Genomic DNA, 25892 nt, shown 5'->3' on the forward strand with positions numbered 1-25892 from the left:
AAACAATCCTAACCTAGTTAACTTCGCCTCATAATCAGTCACACCATCCCTGGAATCAGCCTGGTAAACCTTGGCTGTACTCCCTCGAGAGCAAGAACATCCTTCCTCAGAAAGGGAGACCAAACCTGCATACAATATTCCAGGTGTGGCCTCACCAAGACCCTGTATAATTGCAACAGCACATCCCTGCTTCTGTATATATAAACATTTGTGTTAGGACAAGAGTAGGCCACTGGGCCCTTTGAGACTGCTCTGCTATTTGGTAACATTGGCTACATTATACCAGTGACTACATTTCAAAAATACTTAATTGGCTGTAAAATTATTTAGGACATTGCAAAAGGTGCTGTAACATAGGTTTTGTCTTTTTTCATTACAGCTGTATGCAGTAGGCAGAGTGACTAGCAGTGGTGAAATTGGATGCCCAATGCCGATTATTTAAGGATAATTCATCACAGAGCAATCAAATGTTCGGAACATGATTATAAAGAAATCACATTTACAACACAGTTCACTCTGTAGCTAATCCAACTGCCCATTCTGATTTCCCTAGTACCATCCTACTGTCATACAATTTTGTTGTACATTGTGCACTTCAGAGGTTCCATGTATGTTGCAAAACATTTGTACTCGATAAATATGCATATAGTATTTCTTTTTATTCTAATTTTTGTTTGAGATTTGATGGAAACAGGCAAAAAAAATGTCATTAATATATAAGTATTCCAACAGCATAAAATTCAGTGAGAACTCATTTCTAGAAGCACTTAAGTCATAGGATCCGGCTTCTTTAAAGGACCTTTACGCTCTTATTCAGGGATTTCGATCATATTTTTCTCTGTCAAAGTTATAATGCATGATCAGGAATTCTCAACCCCGGAGGAAACATAGTCATGAACCTCATAAACATGAGGAAACATAGGAAACTGTGTGATCATTTTTGGTTAAATTTTAAACTGGAAGGTGCAAGGTGGAATGAACTTAGGCGAGGGTAGAGCAGGGATTTCCAGCCTAGGTACCATGGATAACTGGAGTTCTGGGACAAGCCAGGCTGATCAATACAATTTGACTTTCGTGCTGTTTCCAGCTCGTCCAATCAGAGGCTGGCTTCTTCCAGCTTGGACGAGTTGAAAACAACACAAAATTTAAATTGTATTGGTCAGGGTGAGCAGGGAGGAGCAATGGTGAGAGCAGGGCTTGCAAAGGAGGGAGAACAGCATGAAATTTAAATTGTGTCAATCAGGGTGAGTGTTGAGAAGGAGCAAAGCTGAGAGTGGGCTTGCAAGGGGGGAGGAGAAGTTGGCCTGTGGGGGTGAGGGGAGTGATGCCTGCGAGGGTTGGAAAGTGGGTCGTGTGATAGATAGAGAACAGTGCCTTCGAGGATGGGAAGGGGAATAGTCAGGTTCGTGATGGAGGTGGGGTTGGGCCTACGAAGGGAGTAGAGCATAGGGGTAGGGGGAGTGGTGCTTGCTGGAGGGCAGAGCGGGACCTGTGAGGTACTGATAGTGGGACCTATGAGGAGGGGAGAGAGGGCCGGGATTGCAAGCAGTGCCTGCAAGGAGGAAGCTGGGCTTGTGAAGCTGGATGGAAATGGGACATATGAGGGGGAGAGCCTGGAGAAAAGACTGAAGTCCTCGAGCCTCGAGAGATGAGAGTGATTATGGATGTGTAAGACAGGTGTGTGTGTGTGTATGTGTGTGTCTGTGTGTGTGTGTGTGTGTGACTTGACTGTGTGACTTGAGTGAGTATGTGTGAGTCTGTGTCCAGTGGGTGAATCCAACATTTCAGCAGCATTCTTCCCATTTGAACCAAAGGAGCAGCTACACGCCTCCCATTAAAAATTGTAAGTATGTTTTTAATGAGAGCTTTTTAATTATAGTAAATATATGCACACAAGAAATAGAAGACTTGTATAATTTAAATTGCTGTTTGTTTGCACCTATTGCATGGAAACAATGGCTGTTTTCTGGTTCAGTTTCCATCGTAACAACAATGTTTCTCAGGGGTTCCCTCAGTACACCTTGGAGGTCAAAAAGGTTCCGTGTTTGGAAAAGTTTGGGAAACCCTGGGATAGAGATTTGTAAAGCTCTCCTTTAATCAATTTCTTAGTGATAAATAGGGATTTAATTCCCAGACTTTTCAAGAGTAACAAAATGGATGATAATGTGTCGACACCCTGTTTTGTATCACTCCCAGCTTTTAGGTTCTTACGTTTATTTTGATGAGATGGAAGATACTCAAGCCCCTGGTACATCGGCACATCATGTCATCAGAATTGTCTAATTTATAAATGAAAATTTAGACTGATTTATATGCTGCTTCTCATTTTGGAAAATGTACAGAATTTAATTTTATAGTGCTAAAGGTGATCCCTGCAATCCCATTTCTCCACAGCGGCTGGAGGGCATTCCCCTTCTGCTCCACCTTCCAACCTCCTGGCCTACCCACCCTGAAATTCTTCCAATACCTTCAAGCTCTGTCCCTTCCTATCTAACCACACCCCCCCCACCCAAATTATTCCTCCAACTTCCCACCCAAATTCTTCTAACTTCGCCCATTTCTCTTCAGCGGCTGGAGGGCATCCCCCTTTAACTGCTTCACCTTCCAACCTCCTGGCCTATCCACCCTGAAATTCTTCCAATACCTTCATGCTCTGCCCCTTCCTATCCAACCACCCCCCCACCCAAATTATTCGTCCGACTTCCCACCCAAATTCTTCTAACTTCCTCCATCTCCTCCAAATTCCCATTCACACCAGCTATCCAAGTTCCCCGAGACCTCCTCCAAACCCTCTCCAAACTCCCCTCCAATTTCCCTCCAACCTCTCCTGACTCTCCCCCCATCTCTCCCTCAGCCCCCCTCAAACTTTCCCACAATCATACCTCCATTCTTGCCTCTCTAACTTAGTCCCACCCCAGTCACCCCTACAATCCCCCCTGCAACCTCACCCACAAACTCTCCTCCAACCTCCCCCCTTCAAACTCTCCCCATGTCCTTCCAACCTCCCCACAAATTCCCCCTCCCCCCAACCTTGTCCTTTACCACACTCCAACCACCTCCCAACACTCCAAACCAAATCCCAATCTTCTGCCCAACACCCCCAACCTCCATTCCAGCACCCATCCAACTGCCCCCACTCCTCATCTCCTATCTCTCCAAACAGGAGAGATTAAATAAAGACACCATGGAATAAAAAAAAGGGAGTGTGTACTGGTTATTGGAAATAAACAAAAGTTTTGCAACTCTTCAGATACTGAAGCATTCCATGTCAAAAATATGAAGCCAAACTTATTTAACATTGGGGATTTATTATTGTCATATGTATTAACATACAGTGAAAAGTATTGTTGTACACTATACAGACAAAACATACCGTTCATAAAGAAGGAAATGAGAGAGTGCAGAATGTGGTGTTACAGTCATAGCTAGGGTGTATGATTATAACACTACATTCTGCACTCATTTCCTTCTCTGAATGGTATGTTTTGTCTGTATAGCACGCAAGAAACAATAATGTGACAATAATAAATCAAATCCCTAATATTATACAGGTCTGGTACCATATTTTTACATGAATTCCTGCAGTGATGTTCTGAAGCTGAGATAATTGTCCTCCAGTCATCACAGCCATATTTCTGTTGTGCCAGGTATGACTCCAACCAATGGAACATTCTCCCTCCGATTCCCATTTACTCCAGTTTTGCCAGGTTTCCTTACGCTTAACTAGATTAAATTCTGCCTTGATGTCAAGGGCAGTGACTCTTACCTCACCTCTGGCGCTCAGCTGTTCTGTCCATGTTTGAGCCAAGGCTGTAATGAGGTCAGGAACTGAGTGACCCTGAGCATCCATGAGCAGGGTATTGCTAAGTAAGTGCTGCTTGATAGCACTGTTGATGACCCCATCTGTTGATGATCAAGAATAAACTGGGGCAGTTAATGGCCAGCTTGAACTTGTCCTGTTTCTGTGTACAGGACATACCTGGGTAATTTTCAACTTTGCCGGGTAGATGCCAGTATGGTAGCTGTACTGGAATAAGTTGGTTAGGGGTGTGGCAAGTTCTGGAACACATGGCTTCAGGACTATTACTGGAATATCGTCAGGGTCCATAATCTTTGCAGTATTCAATGCCTTCAGCTGTTTTTTGATATCATGTGGAGTGAATTGAATTAGCTGAAGATTGACATCTGTGATGCTGGAGACCTCCACAGGAGGCCAATATAGATTATTCATTCGGCACTTCTGGCTGAAGATTGTTGCGAATGCTTCAGCCTTATCTTTTGCACTGATATGCTGGGCTCCTCCATCATGAGGATAGGGATATTTGTGGAGTGTTCTCCTCTTGTAAGTTGTTTAATTGTCCATCATCATTCATTGCTGGATGTGGGAGAACTGCAGAGCTTCAATCTGATCTGTTGGCTATGGAATTATTTAACTCTGTCTATTACTTGCTGCCTATGCTGCTGGCAGCAAGTAGTCCTGTGTTGTAGCTTCACCAAGTTGATACCTCATTATTAGGTATGCTTGTGCTGCTCCTGGCGTATCCTGCTGCACTCTTCATTGAACCAGGATTCATCCCATGGCTTGGTGGTAATGGTAAAGCGGGGGATATGCCAGGCCACAAGGTTGTAGATTGTGGTCAAGTACAATTCTGCTGCTGCTGATGGCCCACAGTGCCACATGGATGCCCAGTCTTGAGTTGCTAGATCTGTTCAAAGTCTGTCCCATTTAGCATGGTGGCAGTGCCAAACAACATGATGGAGTGTGTCCTCAATGTGAAGATGGGACCTCATCTCAAGGAATGATACATTCATGGATAGAGGCTATTGTGACAGGCAGGTTGGTGTGGATGAGGTTAAGTATGTTTTTCCCTTTTGTTGGTTTCCTCATCACTTGCCTCAATCCCAGTTTAGCAGTGATGTCTGTGATGATATGCTTGAACCACTCTTGGTGATGGACAGTGGAATGAATCCCTGATGCAGAGTACACTCTGTGCCCTTGCCAACCTCAGTGCTTCCACCAAGTGGCGTTCAACATGGAGGAGTACTGATTCATCAGATGAAGGGGGACATAAGAACTAGGAGCAGGAGTAGGCCATCTGGTCTTCTCCACCATTCAATAAGATCATGGCTGATCTTTTTGTAGACTCAGCTGCACTTTACCCACCCACTCACCATAACCCTTAATTCCTTTACTGTTCAAAAATTTATCTATCCTTGCCTTAAAAACATTCAATGAAGTAGCCTCAACAGCTTCACTGGGCAGGGAATTCCACAGATTCACAACCCTTTGTGTGAAGAAGTTCCTCCTCAACATAGTCCTAAATCTGCTTTTCCTTATTTTGAGGCTATGCCTGTTAGTTCTAGTTTCACCTGCCAGTGGAAACAACTCCCCTGTTTCTATCTCAAATATTCCCTTCATAATCTTAAATGTTTCTATAAGGTCTCCCCTCATTCTTCTGACTTCCAATGAATGAAGCCCCAGTCCAGTCAGTCTCTCCTCGTAAGCCAACCCTCTCAACTCCGGAATCAATCTAGTGAATCTCCTCTGAACCCCCTCCTGTGCCAGTATATCATTTCTCAAGTAAGGAGAACAAAACCATACACAGTACTCCAGGTGTGGCCTCACCAGCACCTTATACAGCTGCAACATAACCTCATTGTTTTTAAACTCCATCCCTCTAGCAATGAAGGACAAAATTCCATTTGCCTTCTTAATTACCTGCTGCACCTACAAACCAACTCCTTGAGATTCCTGCACAAGGACATTTAAATCCCTATAAAGGGATGAGTGAGGAGTTGGCTAAGGTCGACTGGGAGCAAAAACTTTATGGTGGAGCAATTGAGGAACAGTGGAGGGCCTTCAAAGCGATCTTTCACAGTGCTCAGCAAAACTATATGCCAGTAATAAGGAAGGATTGTAGAAAAATAGATAATCAGCTGTGGATATCTAAGGAAATAAAGGAGGGTATCAAATTGAAAGAAAATGCGTACAAAGTGGCGAAGATTAGTGGGAACCTAGAGGATTGGGAAATCTTTAAAGATCAGTAGAAAGCCACAAAAAAAGCTATAAGGAGAGGTAAAATAGATTGTGAGAGCAAACTAGCTCAGAATATAAAAACAGAAAGCAAAAGTTACTGCAAATATATAAAACGAGAAAGAGTGGCAAAAGTAAACATTGGTCCTTTAGAGGATGAGAAGGGGGATGTAATAACTGGAAATGAGAAAATAGCTGAGGCATTGAACAGGTATTTTATGCCGTTCTTCACAGCGGAAGACACAAATAACATGCCAAAAATTGATGACAGGAAGACTATGGCAGGTGAGAACCTAGAAACTATCATTATCACAAAAGAGGTAGAGTTGGGCAACTTAATGGGACTAAAGGTAGACAAGTCTCCTGGTCCTGATGAAATGCATCCCAGGGTACTAAAAGACATGGCGGGAGAAATAGCAAATGCACTAGTGGTAATTTACCAAAATTTGCTGGATTCTGGGGTGGTTCCCGCAGACTGGAAAATAGCAAAATGTGACACCAATGTTTAAAAAAGGAGGTAGACAAAAGGCAGGTAACTGTAGGCTGGTCAGCTTCACTTCTGTAGTAGGGAAAATGCTTGAATCTATCATCAAGGAAGAAATGAGTTCATGAAAGGCAGGTCATGTTTGACTAATTTGGGGGAATTCTTTGAGAACGTACATGTGCAGTGGGCAATGGGGAACCTGTGAATGTGGTGTATCTGGATTTCCAGAAGGCATTTGACAAGGTGCCGCACCAAAGACTGCTACATAAGATGAAGGTGCACAGTGTTATGGATAATGTATTAGCATGGATGGAGGATTAGTTAACTAACAGAAAACAAAGAGTGGGGGTAAATGGGTATTTTTCTGGTTGGCGATCAGTGACTAGTGGTGTGCCTCAGAGATCAGTATTGGGACCAGAGTTGTTTACAGTTTACATAGATGATTTGAAGTTGGGGACCTAGTGTAGTATGTCAAAATTCACAGATGGCACTAAGATGGGTGGAAGAGCAAAGTGTGCAGAGGACACTGAAAGTCTTCAAAGGGATATAGATAATCTAAGTGAGTGGGCGAAGGTCTGGCGGATGGAGTACAATGTTGATAAATGTGAGGTCATCCATTTTGGTCGGAATAACAGCAAAATGGGGACTATTATTTAAATGGAAAAAAAATTGCAGCGCTGCTGTGCAGAGAGACCTGGACAATACCTGATAATCAGCAAAAAGTTTCCTGTTTGACTTGGTGCCATGAGACTTAATGGGGTTAGCAAATGAATGGGTGAGTGAGTGGATAGATGAGTGCGTGAATGGCTAAGTGGGTAAACGTATAGGTTGGTAATAAGGGTGGATGGACGAGATGACTGAGGTGGATGAGTGGGTAGGTGGGTGAGTAAGTAGGCAGGTGAATGACTGAGTAGTCAGATGGATGGGGATAGTTAGGCCCGGGATCACCCGGTGATCAGGAGTCAGGAAGGGGTAGTCAGCTGGTCGAGGGACAGTAATCAGGTCAGGTCTGTGGGGTATTTGGGCGGTCAGGGCTTAATAGGTATAGGTCTGAGATAGTTGGTGGGGTACTTGGTTGGTGGGGTGGGGAGGTTGGAGCGTTCAGAATGTAGTTGTGTACTTGGGGTAGTGAGGGGGAATCAGAGAAGTTATTGGGAGTGTCGAGTGTGAAGTTACCCAGGTTTTAATCTGTCTAACATTTTGTAGGTAACTATCCAGGTAAGCACAGCAGAGTTACCCATAATCTTCAACTCCAACTTGGAGTTGGAGACATTCATGGAGGGTCTGGGGAGCAGGGGAATTGTCCATCAGAATGTTAAACTTCCCAAGTGATTCCCATGTAGGCTCATGCACCAGGCTTCTCACAGGGCTGTGATGTATATCTTCAGTTGTATGGCTGGTCACTGAAGGCTTGGAGACTGGAAGATTTGGCTCAATGTTCATATAACCAATTTAGTTAATCCCCTGACCAATGGTGACCATCAGGCTGTTGAACTCAGTGATAGTGGTGTCATTTAAATATAAGAAGAAATAGTTGGTTTTTCTCTTGTTACAGGTAGTCATTACCTGACACATGTGCTGCATGAATATTATCTACCGCTTGTTAGCACACGGCTGAATATTAACCACATTCTGCTAGATTAAAGCATGTTTCATTAAGAGTTGTACATCGTAGAATCATCGATAAACAATCCAACTCCTTACGTGAGGGTAGGCCGTTAATGGTATCTGAGAATATTTCCTTGTGCAATTCCTGTGGTGACATCCCAAGACAGTGGTGACTGGCCTCTGAACAACTGCACCATCTTTTGTGTTAGATATAATTTCTGCCACTTGGGGGTTTTCCTACGGAGCCTCAATAAATTATTGTTTTGTGTGCTTTTCTTGTTGGTGTAATCAGATGTTACCTTGATGCTGAGGACAGTTGCTGTCACCTCTTCAAAAGCAAAATGCTGCAGATGCCACAAATTGAAGAACACCCTGCCAATAATTGGGGAATGATGGTGTGGTTATATTATTAAGCTAGGATTCCAGAGGCCTTGACTAATATTTCAATAAAACATGAGCATGAAAATGTGACATTTTAAAAGATGTGGAAATAAGCTCATATTGATAAAAGTAGATCTGTTGGATTGCCATTAAAACCAAACTGGTTCAATCATGTCCATTAGGGAAGGAAACCTAATGTCCTTACTAGGCCTGACTTCCATGCATCTCCAATTAGTTGTATTAAGGTGTTATTCAGGATAATTACAGATTGGTAACAATTGCCTGTCCTGTCAATGATGGCCATATCCCCAGACTACATTTAAAAAAAATAGCCACTTGGATAAACTCAGACTCACGCTTGCTAAAGTGGCTGGAAGGTTCATCGAAAGAGTGGCTGGTTAGAGAAGGTGCGCTGGGATCTGTCTGAGTAGGCATCTTCCAATTGTTGTTATGTCCTGCTTTGCATGGTGAAAACAACATTTGAAATCCATTTCTTCAGGGCACAAGATAGAATTCTACCACCCCAGCCACCCAGGTGAGCCTACTGTTTGGCAGGTAGATCTCCCCTGATCCTACACTGGGTCTTTCAGAGCCAGAGATATGAGAACTACTGCTTGCATCTCCAGGCTTGCTGCTTCATTTACTAACGGATTTTTTGGGGGTAGTAAGTAAAGAATACAATCTAACATGCCACCCCACAAACCCATGGACAAGCACTGGGTCCCAGCTTAATTTCTAATCCTTTTGTGAACCCTTGCCAAAGTTACAGTAAGCATGTGTCAAAATGATCATGGATTTTTGATTCCCATTTATTTTTCTGTAAATCTATGTATAAATTAAAAGTTTGTGTCAATGTGAATGTGTGTGTGTGCTGTGTAACTGGAACAATGGGCGGAATTTTACCGTACATCAGCCCGAGGTTTGTACAATCCCGTCCAAAGCCAACAGAGAATGCCGTTCTCCGAGCCTTGCCTGCCCCAGGAATCGGAGTGAGCTTGCCGGTAAAATTCCGGCCAATTCGTTATGCATACCATTTTCCATTTGTATGTAAAAATGTGTGCATGGTTTAGCATGTGAACATCTAGATGCATGAGGTTTACTTCATTTGTTTCTGCTTTGCAGATTCGGGAGGAAACTAGTTATGTTTGGAACTATGGCTGTACAAACTGGATTCAGCATAATTCAAGCATTTTCTCCAAACTGGGAAATATTCTGCTTTCTGAATTTCCTTGTGGGCCTTGGACAGATTTCAAACTGGGTATCTGCCTTCGTTCTTGGTAAGTATCCTCAAAATTCAGTACAATTTTTAGCTCTTCGATCGATACCTTTGATGATTTTGTCACTCTTAGCATGACACCAAGTTCTACTCATTTGGATATCAGCCCAGAAGACTGATAGAGCACCCATACAAGTTTGAATCTACACTTAGGTTGCCAATTTAAGGGATTTTTCCTACCACTGCTAATTTTTAACCAGCAGCAGGTAGGCCCTTCATTATGTGGGGAGACTACCTGGTAAATCTTGGTGGCTTTTCCTATAATCAGGCATTCCATGGTCCATGGTTGGGTCGCTAGTGGCAATGGTTGCCCTTCTGGCAACAACTCCCAAATACTCCCCCCCCACCCACGCCCTCCCCGCTGCCTTCGAGAACTATCACACACACCATTCCCTTCATCATCATTGGCGCCTTCCCTATTGGATCCAGTGCCCTCAAATCCTATTTACGTTGCTCATGTATTGTCAGCATATATTGCTAGATCTCTAAGCCAGTTGCAGTCCTTCTAGTTGCCCAGCAACTCTTGGAGGCAGCCTCTTATCACATTAGCTGCAAGATTGACTTTAAATCCAGATAAGGCTCCTGCGTATGGCTGAAGCATATTGCCACTGGCTTCCTAGTCTATTGTCAGGGCCAGTGACAGCCAGCAAAATCCAACCTAGTCCATTTCTGACAGGAATGCAGTGCCAGGACACAAAATGGGTTGGGTCACAGTTGCATTGAGTTCTGACCTAGATCACTTGGGACTTCAATTAACCTAATACAGGCTGGGATAATAATCCCAGAGTGCACTGGGATCTGTCAGGTAGGCAGAGAGTACTCTCAGAGAGGGAGAGTAGTTTCTGAAGTGTGATCAGATGTTTTTGGCTCAATCGGAAGTAGGCGTTGCTGGATCTGGTTCTGGGAAATGAGTTTGGTCGAGTGAATCAAGTGTCAGTAGGGAACAGCCAGGGAACTGTGATCATAACATTATAATTTTAGGTTATCTTGGAAACAAGCAAAATCTGATAGTAAATGGCTAAACGAGTTGTCCATTATATCTGTCCAAGGCTTGCATGCCTTGGACTTTGGGAGCAAGGTTGAGGGCCATATTGCGACAGTGGCCTTAATGAAAGGCAGTGATGTCTTTGGTGGAGACTTAAGCATCAAAGCTGGAGCTGAGGGTTGAATCAGCAGCGATTGTCCCTAAATTTGAGAATAACATCCACTCAAGGTCATAAGTTTCTACCATGGATCTTCATATGACTAAACAAACTGATTCTTGATGCAAAGATCTTTGGGCACATAGGACAGACTGCCCCACAAGGTAGTGGAATCCAGGGTGCAAGATTTGCTTCTTCTTGTTTCCTTCTCTGCTGCTGAACTGCCTCATCATTAAGATTTTCTGACAAAGCATGTTGTCAGCATTTTGAACGATTGGTATTAAGTTCATCCTAATCATTAATGATAATTCAGAGTGTCTTTGAAGCATTTTCAGCATTGAGAAAATAAGACCTGATGGGGAAGACACTTTCTGGCCATCAGGACATAGTCTCCGGTCCATCAAAATTGATTTTGAAGGATTTTACTTGAATGCTTGTGGAGCTGGCTTCAAGAAGGACACTTACATTTATTCAGCAGTGGTCTCATTGAATCTGGAAGATGTGGAGTAGGTATTGCAGATTGAATTTCTCTTGTGTTCTTAGTGTCATATGCTCAATCCTCTCTGTATGGTAATAACAATTACTCTGTGTACTAGAACTTATTGTGACATGAGGAGGTCTTTGTTGTCACATATGTGCTGCCATGGTTTCAAAAACTGAGCTTGTGTAACTGATCACTATAGGATTTCCTCATCAATGGTGGCCTTTTGAGAGAGGTGGCTGCCATGGTGTAGGGAAGTACTTAACATATTCCTGAGTCTCTCCTTCAACGTATATAGGTCAAATATTTGGCTGACCAAGTGTGCGTTGACATGAGTTTTATTTTGGCAACATTCAAGAAGTTTCTTATATGCAGAATAACAGAGTTTGAGAGTGACTTGCATGACAGATGCAGAATGGACAACACCACAGTCATCTGTAAATTCTGGATAATGTGGTTGTTAATTTAGTTTTGACGTGGGGACGATTGAGGTGTTAAAGAGTTCTGTATTTAGATTCTATTTAATAGGGATATTAGAGGTCACTTGATATTTGATGAGGTGAATAGCCACTGTTGAGTAAATTGTAAACACCGTGGAAGCTATTACACAGTCTTGCTTGACTCCAACCTAGAGTTTAAAGACATCTGTTTCAAATCTCTCTCTCGAGATAGATACAGTCAAATCATCATGACACAACTGCGGGACTGTGATGATGTTTCTTGGTCATCCAGATCTTTGGAGCACAGAACCCCATGAGATATTGGGGGTGATTCTCTAAGGCCACCTTAGAGAAGGCAGGATTCCCGATGGCCGTTTGAATCAGATGAGAGGGCCAAATTAGGATGCATGCCGGATGTTGATCCCACTCCCAGTCTACTGCACCTGTAAAAATTAGGTTCTCAGCCAGAGTGGGTGAGAACCTGATGTCAGCTGTTATACATAAATTTGAATGTAGTTCATAGGTTGGAAGCCCGATTAATTCCCCTTCTGTCATGCTGCCATGCCCCCTGCCAGAAATTCTGTTGGTGCCAAACAGTACTGTCTTGACAAGCGTGGACCTGGCGTCTTGGACTCTGAGGTGGAAGACAGAAAGGTAAGTACTGTGCTTATGTACCCCACTGCAGCCTGGCTCCAGGTAAGGGCCCTGGGCATTGGGTGGGCTCAGGCTTGGTTGAAGGGGTTGACCTCAGACTGTCCCCCAGGATGGGTGTCTGGTGGCTGGACTTCCCTTTCTTGTCCTGCAAAACATAGAGATCACTCTTAGGATGGTGATCTCAGCAACTTTCTGTAAAAATCTTTATTGTTGTCTATGTACTGCAAAACCTTTGAAGTGGCCTGGTCACATCAATATCCATGTCCCCTGGACACCTGGAAACCTTCAAAGCCACAGCAGCACTCCACTCTACGAAAGGATTGCCCTTAGTTGATTTCAGAACCCCCAGATGTGACCAGACACCTTTGTGATACTCTGATTGACAAGAGATGTAAATTTCACCAGGGCGAGTTACCTTTTCAAGCTTAAATGAGCTGCAGCTTCTGTTTGTCTCTTTGAACTGCTTTGATTGACAGGAGGCTGTCAGTTTCACTAGGGAGATCCTCCTTTCGAGGTTGAATAAGCTACAGATTCTGTCTGATCTCTGTGAACTGCTTTGATTGACAGGAAGCTGTCAGTTTCACTTGTTCCATTAGCGTTGTTTATATACTCACATTGAGTTTTATAAGGCTGTTTGACTGACAGTCCAAATCACATCATAGAGGGCATTAGCCTGGTTGGCTTACAAAAGGAACAGATGTGTATTTAGCTGTGAAAAGCTTTTTGACTGACAGCTCCGGGAGAGATCATTGTTTCATGCCCATTAACCCTGAAGTCCTATTTCACCACATCTATTCAGTCTGGTTCACCACATATGGTTCAGTCTGCATGCCTTTGGTGATCCCACATCAGTGTGTCTGTAGTTTGGTGGGAGAGGTGGGGGGGTTTGTTACAGTTGGAGGATTGACTGGCGTAAATGGGTGGGGTAAGTCATCCTCATGCCTGTGTTGTGTGATGGGGGGGTGTTAGCTGTTCATTCAAGGGTTGGAGAAGGTAGCCCCTTGGTGCTGAGAGGTTGCAGTGTAGGCCTTGTCAGGGACATTGTCACCATCTCATGTCAAGGGAAGGGGGGCCTGTAACATGACTCTGATATTAGGACACCCTTAAAAGATGGCGCCCCGATCTCTCTGAAGTTGGGCAGGCTGACGTGCTTCCTACTTCGGATGTTTTTAACTGTCAAAGGTGGTTGAATACCACCTGGCAAGTTCTGCTAATGCCGAGCAAGAAACACTCCGAGTTTCCCATTGGTGGCGGCACTTATTTTTTAAATGGAGAATCGCAATCCTCTGTCCTTTACTATTCTCCTTGTACACCTATGATTCTGTGGCCAAATTCTGTTCCACCTCCATTTTCAAGTTTGCTGATGATGCCACCGTAGTGGGTCAGATCTCAAATAATGACGAGTCAGAGTACAGAAAAGAGATAGAGAATCTGGTGGAATGGCATAATTTCAGTCAGGATTTCTCGCACGGGTTGGGTTTGTGGTCTGTGTTTAATCAGGCGCTCAATTTTATTACTGAAAAGCTTTTTGTACTGAACACGAAAGCAACATTTCTTTCAGAGTGGCAATAATAGACAGTGTAAGATTTTGGATTCAGGAACCACAGATACCTCAGAAAGTTAGTTGAGCGTTCATAACTTTAGGTAGTTTATTAAGAAGCAATAGCTTTATTATGGTATATTAGCTAAATTGACAAGGGAAGTATACAACTAGTGATAGTTAAGAGCGTTTCACTGATCCTAGAGGACATATGGACGATTGGAGTGCTTTAATCTCAGTAGCTTGACTTTAATAACTCGTGATGGCAATATTCTGTTCTCAAAACCAAACTCTTCCCTAACTTTCCTGGTTCGACTTCCATCTGATGAAAGCAGCTGTCCAACTAAGGTAGTCTCTGCTCTCCCTGCACCCATTAATACCCTTTGGCCAGAATTCTACGCACCCCCAGGGAAGGGAATCCTGTCCTTTCAATTTAACGCTCCCCCACCTGTAAGTCTTCAAGTAAAGAAACAGAATTCCCTCCAGGTTCCCACCACCGCAACGAAGCAAAAATCTCATTTTGTGGCAGGCAAGGCCTCAGACCAGAAACCTACCCGTCCTCCAATTAAAGGTCCTCACACAACCTCAATTTTTAGGCTGGCCAGAGGATTGAACTTTTGTGGGAAAAGGCCACAGATCAACAGAGTTACATCTCGGACCAGAAGGAGGTGTAGTGTGGTGGTGTACCTCCATCAGAAGTGTCCTTCTCAAGTAGGGCACCATTCCCCCCTCCTCCCCTTAAGGTCTGGTAACTTCTTGACTTCCTTCCTCCACCTCCCCAGTCTCCCCCCTGAGATCCCTATCATACCTTTTGTGCCCCCTCAGACTTTGCCTAATCCCTCTGCCCTTGGACCCTTTGAACTTACCTGGGCCTCCAGTGCCTGGAATTAGTCTCAGACATAATTATGCATTTCTTCTTCTATCCACTACAGTGCTGTCGTTGCAGAGCTGCTAGCCAATCTCTCAGTGGAACTTCCGCGTGTGTAAGGAGATTAAACCCCGCCTGCAGCTACTTAATGCAAATTTGAACGTGAAGTGAAGGCAAGACACTCAGACTGTTTGAATGGTGGGAAGTGAGACCATGCCATCTGCAATTTATGCCTTTGTTTCCAGTGGATGATAGCTTACCCTTCGTGAATTATTCATTTGAATCCTTCTGACTAATGAATACAAGACAGATGCCCAAGTTGACACTGTCTTCCTGCTCTGATGAAGGGTCATCTGGACGTGAAACGTTGGTTCTATTCTCTCCCCACAGATGCCTTCAGACCTGAGAGTTTCCAGCATCTTCTGTTTTTGTTTCAGATTCCAGCATCTGCAGCATTTTGCTTTTATCTGTCTCCCTGTCCCTCATGCTAGTTAAAGACTTCTTATTTATTTATTTCATGCAAGGCACAAAAAGGCTTCCTGCTATCGGTTCAGCAACGCTTTAGAGTCTCGTGACCTCAATGCAGGAGTGCAATCTTTGTGACCTTTATCTCTACCTTGTGTTAGTCCTTGACTCTTTTCTTATGCTTTATGTATTTTTTCAGTGGGAATTAATGCTGTGCCAGCTAATTCCATTACAATTCTAAAAATACAATTTCTTAAACAACTCTCTTTCTTACAGGAGTGAAAGAAAAGTAGAAAGTAACTCGCAATACTGTTGTGCTTCACCTGGTTACTCTCTTCTTACAGGATCAGAACTTTTGGGGAAAGCCACTCGGGTTATATTCGGTACACTAGGAATTTGCATTTTTTATGCATTCGGCTACATGACCCTGCCTTTGATTGCATACTTCATACGAAGCTGGCGGATGTTGCTTTTCATCTTGTCTCTCCCCAGCCTGCTGTACATTCCTTTGTGGTGGTAGGTAGGAATTGGAACCTTAACCCATGTAATAATCTATGTAAGAACTTTAATTGCCATTAACCTATGTCATTGACTCCATCTATGAAACAAAAATTGGAAGTCCAACTTGGATGAGAGTAAGGATGCATATCAGCACTGACAGTGTATTTAAGTGTGAGATGATGCTTCCTTGGCTGTGAGGCTGAAGCTTCGGTGTGGATAATTTTCACCTAAATTGCCTAGGAAATAATTGATTGGAATCAATTGCCAGTTCATTATAATACCATACTGTGAATATGAGTCCACCTGCACACACCATCACCACCACCACCACCACCTCCCGCTCTCCCCCCTTCCCCCCCCACCAATTGAGATGATGATAGGCTGTGGAAAACAGAAGGTAACCCTTTGAGTAATGTCAACAAATAGCTACTTTAATGGCTACAATAGATTTATTTAAATGCTCACTGACAGTGATTTCCTTCTAAACTAAAGGACTGGGATTTAAAGAACAGCCTGAATGTTTTTTGTTAACCCCTCATAGGTTGACTAATTCTTTTTAATTTTTAAAGGCCTGGAAATTAAAATAATTCTGCAGCGAGATAGTTCAAATATATAGGCCTTATCTGCCCTTCAAGGGCATTCCCAACTACTCTAAAAATTTGTGTCTCCCAAAGTTCAGATGAGTTCCCTTGTCACCCCAAAATGGGGTTGTCTTGAACTCAGCACTGAGATCAAATGGCCATATTGAATTCAGATTTTTCTCACGTGAGTCACGACCCACCCCCTTTCCTCTATGGATTAAAATGGGATCAGTCAAAAACAGGGGTGAAACTTCCAGATCAGGGATCCATACATCATTTTGGAATCTCTGAGGGGTCCCCATAGCTCTGAGAAAATCAACGCCAAGGTTTCATGTCAGTTCCATTGATCAGAATTCAGATAGCAAAGTGTACTGAGTCAGAAATATCTCTCAATGTCAGAGAGGTTAGCAACCACAGATCAGGAGATAGATTTAGGGTCTTGGTGTGAGGTTAACTATCCATCAGACCAATGTGAATATTGGTAGATTGTTTAGTTAGCAAAGAAAACAATTGCAGATACTATCACCAGTTTCTGTAGAGCTATTTAGAGGCAAACTAGCAAATGGCCTCACGAGAACCCTGGCCACGTAACATAGTTCACAGACTCAATATGCAAAGTGCAGCAATTTGATGGGAGAAGACCACCAGGTACCTATATTAGACATACATTTGTTAGTAGGATTTGCAAAATCTCTTTTAAGGGAATGTACCTTTTGCTGTGATGATATTTTTAAAAGATCAGTCACAAAATTTGGTTCTGTAGACCCAATTTTTCATAAGAACATAAGAAATAGGAGCAGGAGAAAAATGTACCACCCCTCAAGACTGCTTCATTATTGTGTGTAATCATGATGTGGAGATGCCAGCGATGGACTGGAGTGGGCACAGTAAGAAGTCTCATAACAGCAAGTTAAAGCCCCAACAGGTTTATTTGGAAACACAAGCTTTCGGAGTGCTGCTCCTTCATCAGGTGAGCGGAGGTAGGTTCACAAACATGGCATATATAGGCAAAGACACAATTGAAAGGTAATTACAGATTGGAATGTGAAGAGTGGTTAGAATGTGAGTCTTCACAGGTAATCAAGTTTTTACAGGTACGAACAGTGTGAGTGGAGCGAGGGATAATCACATGTTAAAGAAGTCTGAATTGTCTCAAGCCAAGACAGTTAGTAGGATTTTTTTTAGTAGGATTTTCAAAATCCCTTTTAAGGGAATAAACCTTTGGCAGGCTTCTCTTATCTCATTTGTGCCCATCCGCTGCAAGTAAGAATAGTGAATTTGGTATTCTAGCCAGAACTCCATTCACTTTCAGCGACACTGGAAAATCCCAGCCAAGAATGAGGATGAAGATTTTTGACACTTGACTATGTCTGCCCCATTTGTGTTTTGAAGGTAGCCCTATAGTTTTTCTTGCCAACCTTAGTTCCAGTCTAATCTGCCCAGCTCCGTCTTGCCCAATGAAGTCAGCTCTCCCCCAGCTAATTATTTTTGCTCTGAATTGCCTATTTTCCTTTTCTATCATCATCTTAAACCTTACAATATAATGATCATTGTCTCCTAAATGTTCCCTCACAGACATTTAATTTATATTTCCAAGAACCAGATCCAACAATGCATCCTTTCTTGTTGGACTGAACACATATTGCTGTAGAAAATTTTGCTGAACACAATCTAGGAAGTTTTACCCCACCCTTTACATTTCCAGTGTCTCAGTCTTTTCAGTAATTAACATTATGGAGTCATTTTACTGGGGGACCCCAATCACTCTTAACCCTGCCTCACTGACTAGTACGGTATCTAAAATGGCTTTATCCCTAGTTGGTTCCACACCATATTCTCATGGGAATTTTTCATGAAACCACCAACTACACTCAATCCCATTACCTGTGCTATTGAAAGGGCTCAATAACTGATTTCAGTTTTGATACTGATTGATTTCTACTGGCTTAAGTGCTGCTACTAGACTTCTACCGGTTACAAGTGGTTGTAGAAGTGTTTAATGGTTTTCAGAATTGTTTTATGTTAATGAATGCATGAAGTGTGGTATGGCATGTGCCAAAAAATGTGGTCATGAACCTCTGTTGCAGCAAGCTGAGCTTGCATTAGGCAAGTTTAAGCCCGCATGACAGCAAGTTGAATTGCATGACTTGAATCTGAATGCCAACTGCCACAGCCTGATGTTAGATGGCTTCTCTATGCATTTCAATTGAAGTTGAGACTGCAACCATTAGATGTTACAACCTGGATAGGTCTGCCAGTGTTCTCATGCAGTTGGCCATTCCTTCCACTCTGAACAAGGGCTCCAAGCTCTGCATAAAGCCATGTGCCAAGGTAATCCCAGACATCTCCCAATGCCTTTACATTGCACACAGGCTTTCTGAGAGGCCTGCTAATGTATCAGGTATTTCACTGTGTAAGGCTTTTGGCCCCCTTCTGTTGACCATCCCAACGAAGTTCTTATCTGAGTCTTCTGCACCAGAACTCTCGGAGAACCTCGCCATCTGATAAGTTGGCATTTGTATTCTGCTTGTCTCCAACTCAGCATTCTCTGTTGCTCTCTGGCAAGTATTCAAAGATGCACTGTGGACTATAACTGCAAAATAGAAGCAAAAATGTTGAAAATACTCAAAATCTGGCAATATCAGTGGGGAGAAGTAGAGTTAATGGAAAAGATTTGTTGAAACATTGAGGATCTTCCAGAAAGCCTGCTGAACCACTTATTAATCAGGCACTGGCAGGTCTTCCTCTGGAATCAGGTCTCTGAAGGTGGAAATCTCACCAACCTAGAGCTGTCAGCCAATCATAGGCAGGCAGCTCATCACTCAGTAATACCACAGTGAAGACTGTGACTGCTGCCAGAAGAGTACTGTATGGAATCCCAGGCCTGTGGAGTGACCAAGGACAAAGGTAAGTGATGGATGGGGATAATTGTGGTTTGTTACATGGGGTCAAAGGGAGAGGCCTGCAGGTGATTTGGAAGCAAAGGCAGGAGGTAGCATTCAGTGCTCCCCTGTGACCCTGATATCCAGTGCATCAGTCAGGCACTAAATACTTTAATCGAGAGACCTAAACAGGTTTTCTGGCAGGTCTACTAAGTATTTCATTGTGCAAGTTCTTCGACCTTCTTCTGTAAACCATCCCAAAAAAGTTCTCATCTGAGTCCTCAGAAATACTCATAGAGCACATTGCCATCTGATAAGCCGGCAGAAAGAGCTCAGGATAGATGAGTGGTCATCAGAAGAGTAGGAAAGGCAGAGTAGGAACAACGACAGAATCTATATAGTTAAAGTTGAGAAGAAATAAGGCATCATCAGGCTACTGGGGTGTATTATAGGTGTCGAAATAATGAGAGGCAAGAGCAAATGTCTGCAGGAAAATCAAAGAGATAGATAAGAACTAACTATCAGTTAGGAAAGGAGGGTGAGGAACATCTGAAATGTGTTCAGGAGAACATTCTTAACCAATATATCCTTAGTCCAAATAAGGAAGAGATATTACTAGATCTGTTGCCAAGGAATTGAATGTAGCAAGTGGACCTAGGCATGAATTTTATCACCTCTCCTGCCCCGGGAATCAGAACGGGCGAGGGGCGGAACATGGAAAGGTCTGTTGACCTTGGGCAGGATTTTACATTTTCCGGATGAGCAGGGCCATAAAATCCTGCCCTGAGTGTCTATGGAAGAACACTTGGGTAAGAGTAATCACCTTATCATAAGATTTAAATTAGTAATGGAGAAGAGAAAAGGACTATGTAAATTACCACTTGTAAATTGGAAGAAGCGAACTTCCATAAAATGAGAGGGATCTAGCCCGCACGAAATAGAACTAGATGCCAACAGGAAAAACAGTCACATAACAATGTGTGACCTTTAAGAAGGATATGTTCCAGGCACAGGGCAAAAGATAGAAGAACTGAAGTCAAGGCTGTTTGAATGCTGATGGAGATAGAGAAAAATAGATGAAACAGTGAAAAAGAGTGCATGATGTATGTCAGGTTAATTCTTCAAGTCAGATACAAGTTAAGAGGAGAAATGAAAAGAAAGGTAAGGCTGACAAAGAGAGAATATTAGAATTGAATGACAGTTAACATGAAAGAGCACAAAAATCTTTGCTGATATGTGCATAATAAGGTGATAGAAAGAGGTGGGATGAGTCTTATTTGGGACAAAGAAATTAATATATATTTAGAGATACAGGGCAAGTCTAGAGTACTTAGTGAAAACTTTTTATTACTATTTACCAAGGAAGTGTAATTTGACAAAATATTGGTAGAAGCTGACATAGTAGAGGTAATGGGTGGGGCGAGGGGGGCGGCGGGGAGGAGGAATGATTGGTGAATGCACTGGAAAGGCTGGATAAGCTTAAAGTCCATAAGTTAGGTGGCCCAGGTGACTTACATCCCAGATTGCTAAAGCAAATGAGTGGCTTCCATAAGCTTCCAATCTTCCCTTGATACCAGGGATGCCAGAGAATTCTAGGCTTTGAAATCTGACACACTTTTATGCAAGAAAGGTTTTCAGTATCTTCTAGCAACTACAGGCCAGCCAGTTTAACATCATTGGTGGGTGAAGAATGCTGCTTTGGACACCATGAAATAGGCTTCCTAGACTTTAGTATCTTAACAGCAATTATTCATGAACAATTCATTACTATGTACATATACACAGTAGAAGATACACACACTGAGTGGACTCCATCCTAGGTCTTTACGCATCTTTGTCCACCTCTTGGCTGACCCTAGTTTCAGTGGTCTGGGTTCCTTTAAACTCTGCCCTTCTATATCTTATTTGTCATTCTGTCAGGGGAGTGGTTAGCCCTGATAGTTCTGGTTCTTGCTATTGGCTTGGAGGTTGGACTTGCATTGGGTATGATTCCATCTGTTTCTTCCATGTCTTGATGTTAAACCATTCTGGCTGGTTTGATGGTGCATGATTATTGTTATTGTTTATTATTTCTGTGGATGAAAATTATATTCGTCTGCTTTTTGTTGCCTTCACACCTTTTTTTCATTTTTGGCCATCATGAAGCTCTCTGAGGCTGTAGAAGGGTGCATACATGAGCACCTTTGCTTATTGTTCTTGATGGCAAGACTGATATGAGGTTCCACCATCCCTTGTGGTTGTGGCATGCCAACTAGATGTTGCCATGTGTGCACAGTGGTTGGTGTGTTTATCAACTGTGCTATCAATGTAGGGTGTAAGTAGAGGCTTCTCAGACTGTTGTACAACTTTCACTGGAGGTGCTATGGTAATCTCGTGTGCGGTAGATTGGTTTGACCAGTGGGTACTTTCTAGGACTTGGAATGATGATGGACAACTTACTCCACAAAGAGGTCACTAGTGAAATCAGAATCTGAATATTCTTTAGCTTTTGAGGATTCAGGACTGTGTTATTTTGGCTAACTAACAATTCGTAGTTTTCATATCTTCTGCCATCTGATGATTGAGAGTTACACAGACATTTCTGCTCAGAAGAGGGAAAGGCTGATTCCTGATAACATACACCAGTTCAAACCAGTTATTCAAGGATCATGCCAATGACTGGAAGTCCCCACTGCATAAAGTGGAGTGTCCGTCATTTGAATCCAGAGGTCTTGGAGCCATGGGTTCTTGTCTGACAGGACTGTCACTCTGGCATCAGAATCTAATTTAAAATTTGTTCAATGACCATTATTTACCAGGATGTCAGCATTCTAAAGTGAAGAACTGTGTTCTCTGATATCGCACAAGAAATATGGTTGTGTGTCTTCAGGATTTTCAGTCTCAACCTCTTGGATTACCTTTGGGATGTCTGTGTGGTGCTGGGGTTTTGTCTTGCATAGTTTACCAAAGTGACCACATCAGTTGCAGTGGAAGTATTGGGCAGCACTCACAGGACACCGACTTTCCATGAACATGCATCACAGCGTTGTGAAGGTTGCTCTGCTGGACAGTGCAGGAATTGCTTTCCATGACTTGGATGGTTCCTGAGTTTCTGTGACCTGACATGATGATCTGGGTGTTTTTCTTTTTTGCCCCAAATTATGTATTTCCCACTTAGGATGGTCCTGTGTTGATGACGTAGCTCAGAGAATCTAGCTAACAGGATTGCCTTGACTAAGATAAGGTCATCTTTAGTTTGTTGGAAGTCATGGAGTGAATCTCCACAACACCCATCATGATTCTGTCTTGGATGAGCTCAGACTTCAAATCATAATATTCACATCTTTCTGCCAGCCTATATATTGTTTATGAAAGAATCAACAGATCACTGGGCAGGTGGACTTTTATTATAAAAGCAAAATGCTGCAGATACTGGAATCTGAAATGAAAACAAAATACTGGAAAATCTCAGCAGGTTTGAGATCACCTGTGGAGAAAAAATAGACCCAACGTTTTGAGTGAGAGTGACCCTTCATCAGAGAGCCAAATACAATAACAGTCTGTTCTTTGTCAGAGCTGACGAAGAGCAGACTCTTACTGTATTTGACTCCCTCCAATATTTTACTGGCACTCAGGTTGAAATAAACATTGAAGAATTTTAAAGTATCATCAAATTTGGCAGGTGACGTATTGTGCATTGATGCTGACTGAATCATAGAAACCCTACAGTGCAGAAGGAGACCACTTGGCCCATTGAGCCTGCACTGACAACATTCCTATCCCCATAACCCAACATATTTACCCCACTAACCCCCTATGCATCCTGGGACACTTAGGAGCAATTTAGCATGCCAATGTACCTAACCTGCACATCTTTGGACTGTGGGAGGAAACTAGAGCACCCGGAGGAAACTCATGCAGACATGGGGAGAATGTGCAAAAACCACACAGACCATGACCCAAGCCAGGAATCGAACTCAGGTACCTGGAGTTGTGAGGCAGCAGTGCTAACCACTGTGCCACCGTGCCGCCCTAATTGGCGATTGTCCCAACAAGTTCAGAAGTGTATTGACTTGTTCTGCTTCTGATTTTTTATGTAGACTTATGGCAATGCTGTATCTTAAAAATCTTTTCCTCCTAACACTCCAATTCTGTGACTGGTCCAAACCATGGGTGAATCCTAGTGGAGCTGTAAGTGTGGAATTATAATTCATTTTGAAGACTTTAAAAAGTGTGGGTGCAGCTTTAGGAGATTGCAGGCTTTCAAGATGATGTCTCCATTCATTGGCTCTTTCCACACTTGCCACTTTTTGGGGGACTTTCCAAAATGGAGGCAGTGTGCTTCTATTTGTAGAAGAAGGGTCCAATATGGCTGCAAAGATTTAATCGCCGATTTAATTTAAATAGCAGCATAGCGTTGCAAGTTGAGACACGTGGAAAATAACTGCAGGCTATTTAGGAAGTCAGACAGTGGTGCGGTACCTGAAGAAGATTAATTGCTAATTTAATTTATTTGTCTTTGCCAAATTCTGAATCCATGTATTGAGACTCATCAGGATTAGAGTCAAGTTTCTTCCAAGCTGTGCTTCTACTGAATGAATGAAAAAGAGGTTTCTAAGGAACTGCTGGCCTGGAACTTAAAACATTTTAACTCATCTTTACAAGCTGTGAGCTCTGTTTTCTGAAGCTGGACTTCCATGGGAGATTTAATGCAGTCTTATGCTGAAGTAAAACATCACTTTTTTACTTTCAAGTTGTTCTCTCTCTGGATTTTGTTTCAGTTTCAAGTTCTTAAAGGTGCCCTTTTCCTTTGTTTTTCTGCATTCTTGTAAGGTGAAGGGCTTTTGATACCACTCACTGTCACCATGAAATCGGCTTTATAGCCTTAAGTATGTTAACAGCAAGTCTTTATTATGGGAGAAGTACTTATTATGAAAGAAAGAGTGCAAAATATAAAAAGGATAATGAAAGCTTCTATAAGTATATAAAAGGGAAGCAAGTAGCTAAAGTGAATGTTGGTCCCTTGTAGGATGAGACAGAGGTGTTAATAGTAGGGAACACTGGAATGGCAGAGAAGCTAAATTGATATTCTCCCAACAGTTTTCCTGGTGGAGGACTCGTGCCATCCCAATAATAACAGATCATGCAGAGGCAATAGAAAGGGAGAAATTTAGAACAATCAGCAAGAGAGAATTAGTATTCAACCAGCTATTGGGATTGAAGACAGACAAATCGCCAGAGCCTGATGGCCTACATCCTAGGATCTTTAAAGGAAGTGGCAGCAGAGATAGTGGATCCATGGCTTATAATATTCCAAAATTCCCTGGATGTGGGAAAGGTTCCACTGGATTGGAAACATGCTGATGTAACACTCTTATTCCGAAAGAGAGGGAGGCAGAAAGTAGGAAACTATAGACCAGTTAGTTTAACATCTGTTGTTGAGAAATTGTTAAAATCCATTATTAAGGAAGTAATGACAGGACATTTGGATAGTCAAAATACAATCCATCAGAGTCAGCGTGGTATTGTGAAGGGTAAATTGCGTTTGACTAATTTACTAGAATTCTTCAAAGGTGCCAAGTGGATAGCAGGGATTTTGTAGATGTAATATATCTGGACGTTAGGAAGGCATTTGATAAGATGCATGCAGGAACAGAATACCTGAGCGTTCATTTGCATGTATCTTTGGGAAGGTGGCAGGACATATTGAGAGAATAATTAGCAAAAAGCTAAGGGATTTTGGGCTTCATAAGTAGAGGTCTTGAGTTCAAGAGCAGAAAGATTATGCAGAACCTTGCTAAAGCTCTGAATAGGTCACAAGCAAAGTATTTTGTTTAGTTCTGGATGAGAAAAACATGAGTCCTTGAGAGAATGCAGAAGAGATTTAGCAGAATGGCTCTATGGATAAAGGATTTTAGCAACCAGTTTAGGTTGCAGAAGCTGAGCTTGTTCTCCTTAGAACAAAGAAGAGTGAGAGAAGATTATACAGAGGTGTAGAAGATTATGACAGGTTTGGATAAGGTAGACAAAGTAAAGTTGCTATTCATACAAGAATCAAGGAAGTCAGATTCAAGACTTTAAGCAAGAGGCACAGAGGGGATGTAAGGAAGAATTCTCTTACACAGAGCATCATAATAACTTGGAACTCACTGCTGGTGAGTGTGTGGATGTCAATCAGATCAATTATTTCAGAAGGGAATGGGTACTTGAGATCAATAAACCTGTGATCCATGGGGATAGAATGGGGGAATGGGAATTGTTGGTTTGCTCTACAGAGAACTAGCATGGACTTGATAGGCCAAATAGCTTCTGTACAGTAAGGGCTCCATGTGCAGAATTTAATGGTCTCCTCCCTGTGTAAGATGGGAGACTGGGTGTGGTGGGGGGGGGCGCATGTGATCAGGCGAGAGTGTGTGGGGTGAAGATCCATCCACCTTCCTCTGATCAAGTCCTGGTAAGATGACTTATGGGCAGCCACTTGAGACCTTTAGATGCCACTTAAGAATCAATGAAGTGCTTCATCCTACCACTGCTGCTGCTGGTATTCAAGGGAGTCTTTGTTCAATCGAGGCACCC

General features: G+C 42.7%; 1 protein-coding gene across 1 annotated transcript in view; it reads left to right on the forward strand.

Annotated features, from left to right (window-relative positions):
• Positions 1–25892, forward strand: part of LOC145351779 (organic cation/carnitine transporter 2-like) — a 79516-nt gene that overhangs the window by 25500 nt on the left and 28124 nt on the right. The window contains exons 3-4 of the mRNA XM_080201403.1: positions 9630–9784; positions 15718–15889. Of these exons, the coding sequence (XP_080057529.1) occupies positions 9630–9784; positions 15718–15889 (327 nt within the window). The remainder of the gene's footprint in view (positions 1–9629; positions 9785–15717; positions 15890–25892) is intronic.

The sequence above is a fragment of the Carcharhinus amblyrhynchos genome, chromosome 13 (genome assembly GCF_965287045.1).
Source record: "Carcharhinus amblyrhynchos chromosome 13, sCarAmb.v2.hapA, whole genome shotgun sequence".
Classification (NCBI taxonomy): Eukaryota; Metazoa; Chordata; class Chondrichthyes; order Carcharhiniformes; family Carcharhinidae; genus Carcharhinus; species Carcharhinus amblyrhynchos.